The 11,047-nt window shown below is 42.1% G+C and overlaps 1 protein-coding gene across 1 annotated transcript; it reads left to right on the forward strand.

The window, feature by feature from the left end:
- Window positions 1-343: 343 nt before the first annotated feature.
- Window positions 344-11,047, forward strand: LOC107112208 (galectin-related protein A-like). Its single transcript, XM_015413303.1, has 4 exons — window positions 344-370; window positions 3,474-3,562; window positions 10,289-10,463; window positions 10,882-11,047. Exons 1-4 carry the CDS (start codon window positions 344-346, stop codon window positions 11,023-11,025), a joined length of 435 nt encoding a protein of 144 aa, XP_015268789.1. The 3' UTR covers window positions 11,026-11,047.

Consider the following 11,047-nt stretch of genomic DNA (forward strand, 5'->3'; position numbering starts at 1 on the left):
CATACTGAAATCTTCTCAGACTGTGTTTTTGTTGCTCTGGGGATCCCCGCTGAAGCTAGTTTTTGGACATATCACTTGCTCATTGGCTGGGCAAACAGTTCCCCTCTATTCTCAAAGCATTATGTCCTACATTCCTTTCCTCTTTCTCTTCTGGATATCCCTTTGAAGATGTTGACTGTTGTGACTCAGCTATCTGTGCGGGTGGTGTCAAACTGGTGTTTTCTAGAGATAATGCTCCCCACAACATCCTTTATTCTGGGCTTTTTGTTTGTTAATGTTGAGTTCACACAAGAAAAGCACTAATACTTCTGTGTAAGGTATGAGTGTAACGGGCCAAAAAAAGATGACAGAAAATTATAGGAGCACAAATGTAAGTATAAAATCTACTTTATATCAGGAAGGATTACTGTATTGGGGAGAGAGCTTTTTTTGCTACATCTCTTTGAACCATGAATTTGTTTTTTGTTTTTTTAAATAGCATGTACCTGGCAAGATTAAATGCAGGAAATTTAAAATGCGGGGGAGGCAGTATCTGGATTGGCACAACGCTATAGTATATAAGAGTCCCTCAGATGAACTGAAACCATACAGGAGCACTATAAGCAAAGGGGTCTATCACAAAACTCTACATATTTTTCTTTGTAAAGCACTGGAGGGGGGATTTTCTCTAGTTTATAATGTCATGTGGGAGAAAGAGGCGCATTGGGAGAGAGACAGGCCAGCAAAATGAATTCTAAACTGATCAGAGAAAGCTATGGTTGATATTTTTTCATAAAGTAATAAACTTATATTTAAACTGTCATTATGTATACACTTAAGACATTTTAGTTCACTTTTCTCCAGTACAAGAATCAAAGTAGGTTATGATTATGGTAAAGCCATAAAAACGAAACCATAACAGCAAAAGCTGTTTCTGATGACCATAGGTCATCATTATCAACTGCATAGATAAACCCACAATAATTATAATCCAGTTGAAAAGGCCTCTTAAACCATCTGGCCTTATAGAGAGTGGGGTTTTTTTGTATTTTTAAATTTTTTCATATGTGCATGTGTCACCTCTGGTGACTGTGCACCTGGAAGTCATGGCAACGTTTGGTGACTGATCCTTGCTGGCAGACTGGAGGATATTCAGAGGGGTGGCTGAATAAAGCCTGCTCCCGCCTCCCAACTGCTGGTATTCCAAGGAGGTCTCCCATTCAAGTACTTGCCAGAGTCGAACCCTGCTTAGCTTCTGAGATCTGATGAGATCAGGCTTGCCTGGGCTACCCAGGCCACGGTGGCTTACCGAGTTTTTTGAAAGTTACAAGAGTGGACGACTTCCCAACATTTTTATAAGCCATTCTACAACATGGGAGCTGTTACAGAAGATGCCCATACCCAGAGGAAGGCCATTCTAAGAAATCTTCTGGAGGGCACAACGAGCGAACGGTGGTGGGAAGAACAACGTAAGGGGATGAATGAGGAACACAATACTTACTTTGCAGAGCCTGAAATATTTTGCAGCTGTACAAATACACTGGATTTTTACATGGCCAATGAAAACCATTAAAGTTACTTTGTTATGTGATGCACTTAAAACCAAACTGCGGAATGCACACTTGCAAAATCCTAAACTAGTTTAGGAACAACTTCTCTTCCAATTTTATATACATATGAACACTGAGAATAATTCAGGACACTCATGCATGAGCAGTTTGCTCTTGCATGGAGGCCTAGGAAACAATAGATGCACGTACCTGGCAGTCTTCCAGTTTAGCCAGCATTCTATTTTGTGATCAGTTTTTTTCTATTGCTCAGCATACGTTCATACTGTTGAATTAGTCTTATTGCTATGTTTTTATCCTCTGATATCTGTTGGGAGTCAGGTCTTTTGACTGTTGATGATCTTTTGTGTCTCTGGATGTTTCCTGAATAGAAATTTCACTTATTGGGGTGGGTGCTGGGTAGGCTTGCCAACTTCCAGGTGGGGCCTGGAGAGGGCCCAGAATTACAACTGATCTCCAGATGACGGAGATCAGTTCCCCTAGCAAAAAGGCTGTTTGGGAGATAGGACTATATAGCGTTATACCCTTCTCAGGTCCTTCCCTTACCCAAACACCACCGTACCCAGGCTTCCACCCCCAAATCTCCAGGAATTTCCCCGGAGTTGGCAACTCTAGTGCTGGCAGATTCTTTATGAAGAAATAGTGCTTAGAATTTTGGAAGGGACAGAAGCACAATTGGGATGTCATGAACAATTTGGAATTTTTGTGATTTGCACAAACTGGCCTAATTGTTGGGCTTGTGTGCTCCCTCGCTCTTTTCCTCATGCAGAACACAGACTGAAAAAAAAAATCGTCAACTAACTCCAGTTCATCATGACATCTGATAACTGAGGTTTGTTTCTTTCCTGGTAACTGAGATTCTTTACCATTATTTGATTCTGGTTAAGAATCCTGGTTAGTGAGAGAGAAAAAACCCTCCTTTAGACATCACAAAAAACTGAAGTTAGTAGAGAGTTAGGTCTCTACTAGACAAAAGTTGAAGTTTGTGAGTCACAAGGTACATGGTGTGGGAAGGGGCTCGTCTGACTTGGAATATTCCCAACAAGAGGAACAGTGATGCCCCTCCTCACTTTCCATCTGGACCAAACCTAACTTTTGTAACCACTGGTCTGGTTCCCAATGTGTCCCTGGTGGGTTTGTCACGTACACAAGAACTCAGGCTGCTAGATGTCAGCCAGGTGTATAGCAGGGGGCATCTGCACAAATGTTGTACCCTGGGCAAATACATGCACTGTCTATACCTGGTTCCCAGCCTCGGGCCATGAATGCAATAGTGTGCATACTTATTTGTAAGCTCTACAGAATGCAGAAAGTCTTTCTACGGAGGAAACAACCTTGGATCCTATTCTCCCTTACCACTTGCAGTAGACTCTTCGGCTCCCAGAAGAAGGGGATGGTGATTTCTGCTCTCTCATAATTTCAACGCCCTACTTCAAGCTCTAGGATGCTCCTGGGGGTCCACTGACCCATGGGGGCACAATTTCAGAGGGCATAAATGACCATAGCAAGAGGGAGGATGTGGGAAAGGAACTACTTATTAAATGCAGCTCTGCTTGTGCTGCATAGAATCTAAGCCATACAAAAGACTGATTGATTTACTTTATTTATAGACTTAACTTTCTAGCTGAGACTCAAGGTGGATTACAAAATTTGAAACAGTGCAATAGGAACAGTATAGGAAATCTAATAAACGGTGTCATAAGACTGGTTTACACAATTTGAATACAAAATTAAACAGTATAAGACATGGCATAAGAAATACAAAAACTCACAATTAAACAATATAAGACATGGCATAAGAAATACAAAAACTGGATTACAGAAATTAAAAAACAATGTAGTAAATGTGTGCAATGAGCAGTGCAACATGTAGTTTTCTATCTTATCATATAGCAGTCACAATTACAAATTATATTTTTCTGTTAGGTGGAGAAGTATATTGGTGAAATAAAAGGAGGACTGAGACCAACTATGAAAATCACTATCATGGGGGTAATATGCACAAACCCCCAAAGGTGGGTGTGTGAGCTGGTATTCTGGCAGCAGCTTCATATATCTGAGAAAGACTGTGATTCAACTGATCTCTTGAAAAACAGCATTCTTTGTGCCTGGTTCCACACTAGCCATTTAGTCTGGAATTACCATCATTCATTCATCCATCCATTCAGTTTTACAGAGAATCCAAATAATGTCTTTGCCAGTCCATTGTACTGCATTGTTTCCTGTTTTTCCTGTCTTTTTTCATACCTGATCTGTGGTGATATTTTTCACTTAAAATGTGGTCGTACTATCAGTTGTCCACAAGTGGGGTTTCTATAGCTACTAACCATATCAATTGTTTCCCCTTTTTAAAAAGCAGTTTTCACTTCATTCCATCCTTTCCACAGGATGCCTGGATATTTCTGAATTAATCCCTATCAGTTTGGGATGGGGTGTGTGAGGAGGTTTTATTTATTGTTTCTTTAAATCAGTTTTTGTTCAGGGGAAGGTTTCAGTTGCTCTTTTCTTTTTATGGTCACAATTACAAAGTAACAGTCATGAAAAGTGAAATGTAATGAGTGGTGATTTTCAAGAAAAATAGGTCATTTTCACTAAAAGCCTACATTCTCCTAGACACACCTGGCAAAAAGAATAATTCTATATGCTGCTAAATGAACAGGAAGTAATTAATTAATTAAGCACTAAGTGGCTATGAAGCAAAAATAGAAGTAAAGGATAATTAAAGGGAGAAAAAGGACCTTTTGCTGAATGGAATTTACTCTCAAGTAAACTTTATAGCAGAATCTTGTCTGCAGAGCCTGTTTTTCTGCTTAAAGAAAAATGCAGTACTCATATATAAGGCTGCAGCTATTTCCACCAGTTCCTTCCTCATTATATGGGAGAGCCCCTCCAAAAGGTGCTGCCACTCATTACCAATGAGAATCACCACAAAAAAGCCCTTCTTGTCTGTGAGAAACAGTACTGACTGCTATTGTGTGGGACTCCAGTTTCAGTTCCATGTAGCCCCCCCAGCACGTGGTCATGGCGGAGTACATTACGCTATCAGTGATGTTAATCTGCTCCTCCTCTGGCAAAACACCAAAGAACTGCATTAAATTAGAATCCACCCTATCTAACAGCTTATAAGGCTGAGAGTACAAACAGGCTCTTTAATATCATAGATGGTTCCTTTTTACTCACTGCATTCCTAACTGTTGAGGTAAAACTTGGACATGTATCTTTTCTTGATAAATCAAGTAAAGATAGTGTATATTGCTTAGGGTCCGTTCTATTCCCGTTTACTGATTGTGATAGATTGCCGTAGGTTTCTTAGAGATGGGCTTCAGGGTGCTGAGTGATATTAATTCTGGAGAATGAAATCTTCCATGCAAGGCAAGCCATCGCTGTTCAGCAATGATCAAGGTAAAAACATGAGTGGTGTGAAATATAAGTGTTGATCAATCTTTCTTAATTAAACCAGGAAGTACCTCAAAACATTTCAACTCAACATTCCTAGGAGAACAGCCTAAAAGACAGGCCAAATGCTTCTTGATCTGCCATTTCCATATCCGTGCAATAACTTTGCCTTGAAAGGAGAGTATGGCCAATAATATTTTACAGGGTTCTAGTATATGGGCTTCTTGAATTGTGTTTTATAGTCTCTGCATAAATAATTTTGGATGCCATTATGGGTGCAGGCAGATCTTGAAGTAAGGTGGAAATTGGTGGAAAGAACTTGAAATAAAGCATTGATTTTATCAAAGGTCTTCTCTAGATTCTCAGCAGTCTGGGAGGTTAAAAGTTGGAGAGTATCCTTCCCAGAAGTTAAATCCTTTTCCTCTTCTATGGGTAAATTAGGAGAAGGTACTGCGGTGGCTCAAATGATTAAGACGCTGAACTGCAGGCTGTGGAAGGTCGGTAGTTCAGCAGTTCAAGACCTGAGTGTGCTGCATGACGGAGTGAGCTCCTGTCTCTAGTTCCAGCTCCTGCCAACCTAGCAGTTTGAAAGCAAGAAATTGCAAGTAGATAAATAGGTACCACTTCAGCGTTCCGTGCGCCTTGGTGTTTAGTCATGCCGGCCACATGACCACGGAAATGTCTTTGGACAGTGCTGGCTCTTCGGCTTTGAAACAGAGATGAGCACCGCAACCCTAGAGTTGGATTCGACTGGCTTTCGAGCAAGGGAACCTTTACCTTTTACCTAATGTGGGAGTGTGGCCAAGCATTGTAGGAGTATGGTTAAATAATGGAGTTAAAGAATTTGCTTGTAAAGACAGGCCAAATGCTTCTTGATCTGCCATTTCCATATCCGTGCAATAACTTTGCCTTGAAAGGAGAGTATGGCCAATAATATTTTACAGGGTTCTAGTATATGGGCTTCTTGAATTGTGTTTTATAGTCTCTGCATAAATAATTTTGGATGCCATTATGGGTGCAGGCAGATCTTGAAGTAAGGTGGAAATTGGTGGAAAGAACTTGAAATAAAGCATTGATTTTATCAAAGGTCTTTCCTAGATTCTCAGCAGTCTGGGAGGTTAAAAGTTGGAGAGTATCCTTCCCAGAAGTTAAATCCTTTTCCTCTTCTATGGGTAGGAGAAGGTACTGCGGTGGCTCAAGTGGTTAAGATGCTGAACTGCAGGCTGTGGAAGGGCGGTAGTTCAGCAGTTCAAGACCTGAGTGTGCTGCATGACGGAGTGAGCTCCTGTCTCTAGTTCCAGCTCCTGCCAACCTAGCAGTTTGAAAGCAAGAAATTGCAAGTAGATAAATAGGTACCACTTCAGTGGGAAGCAGTGTTCCCTCTAAGCTGAGTTAGTGTGAGCTAGGTCTTTGGACAGTGCTGGCTCTTCGGCTTTGAAACAGAGATGAGCACCGCAACCCTAGAGTTGGATTCGACTGGCTTTCGAGCAAGGGAACCTTTACCTTTTACCTAATGTGGGAGTGTGGCCAAGCATTGTAGGAGTATGGTTAAATAATGGAGTTAAAGAATTTGCTTGTAATTCATTTTCCTCTGAAAGGGAAGAATTATCTTGTAAAATAAAAAAGCAGTTGTTAGATTTAATATAATAAAAAAGGTGTCTAGGGCCCCGGTCACATGGGAGGATTTGAGCCGCAAGACGGATGGATCAGGGGCGCATCAAGCGGGTGCAATCGCACCACAACATCTGGGAAGTGGCGCGCACCCGTCCCCGATCCGTCTCTTCTGGTCGAAGATGCGGAGTTAAAATAAACCTGCAAAGCACTAGTACCTACCGGAAAATCCGCAGCACGGGCAGCCATGTGATCGCCGACGCGCCCGTCTCCTGCAGCATGCGAGGACCCCTGCCGAACTGCAGAGGCACACACACGTGCAGCTGACTCGCCTCGCTCTCCTGTCCATGGCTTCCCCCTCACATCTGATCACGCTGGGGAGCATATGCGGGGCGGCTCGGGGGATCTGTCTGATCCCGCTGCCACGCTTCTCTTTTGCTGCGGCTCTAAAAAGCCACACTTCCGCCCCGGCTTTTCCTGCGGTGTGACTGGGGCCTAGCTTAGTTTGTTTATTAACTAGAAGCCTACAGATGTAAGAGGGACAAACTCTTTTCCTCCTCATAAGACAAAAAAGGACCCTAAGAGACAGAAAGAGTGGTAGGGTAGGGAGGCAGAAAAAAGAGTGGTGGGGTGGGGGGCAAAACACACCCCTACTTCCCTATAGGTTATTTACAGTGGCCGAGAGTCCCATTGGCTCTCGGTCGGGAACCTAGCCCCCTGATTGGAGCGGGCTAGGATCCGCATAGTCCATTGTCTCTTGGAGCGAAGCTCGACGTTTGTCTCTGGACTTGTCTGGACTGGATACATTACAGTTACTGAAACCCTACCTCTCCCCCCAGGACTTAGCTACAGTGACTCATGCAACGGTCGCTTGCAGGCTTGATTACTGCAGTTTGGTGTACACAGGCTTACCCTTGAGGCTGACCTGGAAATTACACCTGCTGATGTCAACGCCTGTGCAGGCTCACGTTCGGCAGGTGCTCCACAAACTGTATTGGCTACCAGTTGAGTTCCGTATTTGCTTCAAGGTGTTGGTGATAACCTTTAAAGCCTTATACTGCCTGGGACCATATCTGAGGGACCACCTCTTCCTGTATACGGCTCGCAGAACATTACACTCTATGGATCAACATCTCCTGGTGGTCCCTGGCCTGAAGGACGTCTGTCATGCCTTGACCAGGGTCAGGGCTTTTTCTGTCCTGGCCCCTGCCTGGTGGAACATGCTTCTATTGAGATCAGGGCCCTGCAGGATCTTCAATTCTGCAGGGCCTGCAAGGCTTTCGGCTGAGGCAGTGGCTGTCCATGTATGGCCTCCTTAAGGTTTTTGTCTCCCATCCAATAACAGTTGGCCTAGTATTATCCATCACCAACAAGCCAGGGAGCCTCTCGCAGCCAGCCAACTTCTGTTTTGAGCTGTGACCACCATTTTAATGTTTATTTCTGTGTTTTATTTTTTAACTGTATTTATTGTATTTGATATGTTGTTACCTGCCCTGAGCCCACTTGCGGGAAGGGTGGACTATAAATATGAAAAATAAAATAAAACAATAAAAAGACAGGAAAAAAAAGAAATAAAGAATTAGCAATGAACAATCACTTCAAAAGACCCTCTGATCTACTTAACCTTCAAGCCATTTCAACCACACCCAAAAAAGGGAGAGGGTGAGAGAGAGGATTTTGGCACTGAATCTGTAAAATAAAAGAAAAACAAAAGTGAGAGAAAAAGTAAAGAACTGAAAATTAAGTAAGATAAGACTAAGATAAGATAAAACTAAGCGAAGAGAAAACAGAAAGCAGATAACTAAAATAAAAATGCCCCAGGGACAGAGCACAGCCTTGTAGCATCTTACAGTATTGCACTAGAACTGGATAATTACTGAGTGGTTGGATCATGTAGTCCCTCTTAATGAAGAGATGCAGCAGAATTACCTGTCCTCAGTGACTCACTTAGAAACAAGGGATGGATTCCTTTGCATTTTCCTTTTTCTTACTCTTACATGCTTAAACCTTTTGGGAGATAAGAATGAAGTGTATTTTTAAATAAATTTGGTTAAAAAAAAAGAAGAAAGAAAGAAAAAAGAATGGGGTGTAAATCAGGGGAAAAAATGTGGCATGACATTCAGCTGTTTGAGAATCCCCTTTCTTGTAATAGGTTGATCAGACAATTTTGGGAGCAGGTAGTGGTCCATGGGGTCACGAAGGGTCGGACTCGACTGTGTGACTGAACAACAAAAGTGGAGAAACAATGGAAACCTGCAGCCCATTGGCCATAGTCTAGCAGGCTGAGTAAAGTGCTGGAAAATTACTTACAGTCTGTGCTCTCTAGTGTAATTTGTCCAGTGAAGGAAATCAACAGGAAATGACAGACTTCTTGAATGAGGATGTTGATCTTTTTGAAAACTCTGCATCTTTGGAGGGTGAAAGAATCAACTTGAAATGGGGAGGGGGATTAAGAAGGAATCATTTGCTGCCTCCTTTTCTCACATCTGTGCCTTAGGAGTCACATGATCACACAGAATGGCATCACCCTTCCTTGTCTGTTACAAGCTGCTTCTGCACAAAAGTTTGTCTCCAGTTTGGCTACAAAACTGCAGCAATTTCTTTTAGAGCAGCCACATGAGCCGCCCTGTGCCCACTGGGGAGGGTGGGATATAAGTGTGAAAAATAAATAAATAAAAATAAATAAATATGATGTAGTAGTCTAATTGTGTTCCAATCATCCTTTCCCCTTCCTTGGTACACATTTTCCCAAACATGCTTTTCTCCAAGCTTTTTGGGAAGAACCCAGACCAAGGAGATTACCAGGTGGTCTGGACAGGATGGTGTGTATTATGTGATGCCCTGCCCATATTGTTACATTTTTTCTTTCTTTGACTGCCATTTGCCCCACTGTACCACTGAAGGGCATTTTCACATTTTAAAAAGAAGCTAGATTGCTGTAGCATTATTTCAGTCTGTTGGACAGAATTGTTCTGAATTCTCTAATTCTTTACAAAGTACATCTCTAGCACTTTTTGTTGAGGAAATATAATGGGAAAGGTGTATCTGAGCAGTCTGAAGGGCTAGAGACTTATTCTTTATTAAATAAAAGCTTAAAATTCAGAGGAACTAGTACATTGTTGCAATAGACCATCATAGTATCATTTCATTTTAGCAATCTACCAACTGCCATTTTTATAAAAAAGCCTGGAAAAGGCCTATGGTGGTAAAGATAAAATGATGGCCACGAGGGACTGAGACAAGAACAGTGTATAGAAAACTGTCATGTGGATGTTGGTGCTTCATTGTTCTGTGAATGCCTCTGCATGAGAGCTATGTGGAGATTCTGGAGAATTGTCTTCACATGGAAGCAACCATAGAGCATTTTGATATCACATTATTAAAAGGCAGTTTAAAATTGCAGGACAGATCTGGTAGGGCTGCAGCATAGTTATATGAGAGCAGTTTAACTTCCTCTGGCCACTTTCTGCATTTCTTGTTAGCCTTATTTACCGTCAAAATACATTGCCAAGCATGTTCCTAAGGTATGGGTGGAAAACGTATGAAGCAGGCCTGGGTCAGTGCCTGGAGTGGAAATCAACTGGGGAAACTACCATATGTACATTTCCCTGAGTTCTGTGATAGAAGAAAGATGGAATATAACTGAACAATACCAACTTTTCTTGTTACTTCTAACAGTGTCCTTTTCAGATAGGTGATTTTTTTATTCTTCAACACATTTTAATTCTTTGCAGTTTTTCAGTGACTTTGCTGTGTGGCCCTATGGATGCAAGCACAGATATTGGATTGTTACTGGCAGTCAACTTTACTGAGAAATCCATTGTCCGGAATTCACGGATTGCTGGGAAGTGGGGGAAGGAGGAAAAGACAATTCCCTACTTCCCATTTACAGCAGGGGACTCATTTAAGGTACTCTTATTAGATAGCATGGATCATGGAAACTTACTCAGACCATTGGTGTATCCAGCACAATATCTGCTCTGACTGACAGTGGCTGTCAGGCAGAGTTCTTCCCAGGTGTGCTAACTATAAGGTCCTCAACAGGGCTCTATGCATGCAAAGCACATCTTCCGCCTATGCTTAGTTAGTATTTATAGAAGCTGAAGGGAGACTGCCTAGTCCCAAGCAGTTCACTGTCATCTCTCCAGTCCATTTCAAAACAACCCAGATTAAATCAGCTACAGTGAAGCTCTATTGAAACTGATGTTATGAACTCTTGAGAGCCAGTTTTGTAGGACTTGTGCATGCTTAATTCCCCCCCCCCCCATTGCACTCAGATCACGCTGCCATGATTTGCAGGTCACTTTAGCTTGTTATTCTCTTTCAGATGGAGCTGTTGTGTGAGCATCAGCAGATTCGAATCCTGCTTGATGGGCGTCAGCTCTGTGATTTCACTCACCGCGTGGTACCTATGCAAAGGGTGACAAATTTGCAAATATCAGGAGATCTCAAGCTTACCAAAGTGGCTTGAAAAAAAGAATAAAGAACCCTTC

This window comes from Gekko japonicus, unplaced genomic scaffold (genome assembly GCF_001447785.1).
Source record: "Gekko japonicus isolate JY-2015 unplaced genomic scaffold, Gekko_japonicus_V1.1 scaffold32, whole genome shotgun sequence".
Taxonomy (NCBI): domain Eukaryota; kingdom Metazoa; phylum Chordata; class Lepidosauria; order Squamata; family Gekkonidae; genus Gekko; species Gekko japonicus.

What these genes read in the sequence shown, in the direction of transcription:
- LOC107112208 (XM_015413303.1), top strand. Translation starts at nt 344, where the DNA reads ATGACAGAAAATTATAGGAGCACAAAT. An exon ending in ATATGCACAAACCCCCAAAG is followed by an intron (nt 3,563 to 10,288) that starts GTGGGTGTGTGA and finishes AATTCTTTGCAG; the next exon opens with TTTTTCAGTGACTTTGCTGT. An exon ending in CAGCAGGGGACTCATTTAAG is followed by an intron (nt 10,464 to 10,881) that starts GTACTCTTATTA and finishes ATTCTCTTTCAG; the next exon opens with ATGGAGCTGTTGTGTGAGCA.